This window comes from Myotis nattereri (genome assembly GCF_964212035.1).
Source record: "Myotis nattereri genome assembly, chromosome: 1".
Taxonomy (NCBI): domain Eukaryota; kingdom Metazoa; phylum Chordata; class Mammalia; order Chiroptera; family Vespertilionidae; genus Myotis; species Myotis nattereri.
In genome coordinates, this window is record NC_138075.1 from 52,168,158 (window position 1) to 52,170,004 (window position 1,847).

The window sequence follows — 1,847 nt, forward strand, 5'->3', positions numbered from 1 at the left end:
GGCTGTCTCCAGCACCTCACATCTGCCCATCAGGTCCTTCCCTTAAGAGGGCTCTGAGTGGCCCGTCTGTGGGTCTGCTGTAAGGGACAGGGTAGAGGGATGGGTGATGGTGGAAAAGGGCATAGAGGGGATTAATGGTGATGGGGAAAAAAAATTAAAGAAAATAAAGAATGAAAAAGAATGTGGCTGTAGACAAGTCACACTTGCCTTGCTGCACCGTGCGTGAGAGGGGGCATTTGGCCAGGGTAGAACAGCCTAGCCTCCCTTCACTTCTGCCATTTGTCTCCCTACAGATCCTTCTGGCTGGTGGACGGGCCGGCTCCGAGGCAAGCAGGGCCTGTTCCCCAACAACTACGTGACCAAGATCTGAGTTGCACAGAGACTGGCGCACGGGTGGAGCTCCAGGCACAGACGGGAGGGGACATTTGGGGCTCTCCTTCTGATCTATAACGAGCAACTGCTTCGCCACGGCCTGGAGTTATTCTGGCACCTTCCCCAGGACATTGGAAGGCTGCGCTGGGGAAAGGGTCGTCACTCCATAAATGATCCTACAAGATAGCCTATTCATGAGAACCCAGGAGGGCAAAACAACCACCCACTAAGATTTATTTATTCTATTTAAACCTGGTGAGAGGACAGGCGGGGTCCACTCAGACCTTGTTGGCTCTATCAGAACAGCACCCCGCTCGCTCACCAGGCCCAGGGAATGGCTGTGGGCGGCCGCTGACAAGTGCCTTTAGTTGAAGAGCACATTTCTCTCATCCCTCTTTTCCTTACCTGACACACATTCCCTCTGCCCCCTCCCATCAGGGAGGACCCCTCTCTGAAGGCGTGAGTGGGCACTTCTGGTGCAAATGCTAGGGGCGGGCATGGCCTGCTGAGCCTATGGGAGCAGAGGGGTGCTGGTTTACACTTGCTGGGACCATCGGGCTGCGGGGCTGAATGGGGCTGGGGGCTGGGGGCTGGGCTGTCGGCCTTGCTTTTCTGGGTCTTCAGTGGGAATGTGGCTGGCCCATGTTGGTTTTGTGTTTAATGCTGTACCTATTACTAGAAGGGTCTTTTTTTTTCAAGCTGTACATTTATAAAAACAGATCATATACTGTATATATAAAAAAATCTCAAGATGTTAGAAACATGTATGAATGTACTAAGTAGTATTCCACTGTACTTATTCATAAGGTAGGTTTTATTACAAAACTCGCACCAGGTACTTACAGATGTGCACTACTCCTTCCAACTATAGAATCAGTGTTACTGCTTTCTAGCTCCGCCCCCGCAAGCCCCTCCCAACCCTTCCCCTACAGGTGATTTTCCCCTGCCCCGCTCTGTGGACCCCCCTTACCTCCTAATAAAGGAATCAGTGAACCCCCTTGTTCTTTCTCAACATTTATTATGGGTTGTGTCCATATCCCCCAAAAAAGATATTTTGAAAATATATTTATCCCCAGTACCTCTGTATATGACCTTATTTGGAAATAGGTTCTTTACAGAGGTAATCAAGTTAAAATGAAGCCATTAGGAAGCACCTTAATCCAATACACCTGGCATCCTGATAAAAGGGAAATTTAGACTCAGATTGGCACATTGAGAGGGAAGATGATGTGGAGTCAGCCAGCTACAAGCTGAGGAGAGGGGTCTGGAACAGGTCTTCCCTCAGAAGACCAGCACCTGGGTCTCAGACTTCAGCCTCCACAATTGTAAGACCATAAATCCATCGCTAAGCCACCCAGGCCATTGTACTTTGCTAAGGCAGCCCTAGCCAACACATTCAGTGTTACTGCAGTAATAGTGAAAAGTTGGGGGAAATGGCATGTGCATAATAAGGAAAAGGTTCTAGGGGAGACTCA

General features: G+C 49.6%; 1 protein-coding gene across 1 annotated transcript in view; it reads left to right on the forward strand.

The window, feature by feature from the left end:
- MYO1E (myosin IE) overlaps nt 1-1,372 on the forward strand; it is a 189,582-nt gene extending 188,210 nt beyond the window's left edge. The window contains exon 28 of the mRNA XM_081084100.1: nt 294-1,372. Coding sequence (XP_080940226.1) covers nt 294-370 — 77 coding nt within the window. The 3' untranslated portion in view covers nt 371-1,372. The remainder of the gene's footprint in view (nt 1-293) is intronic.
- Nucleotides 1,373-1,847: the final 475 nt, after the last annotated feature.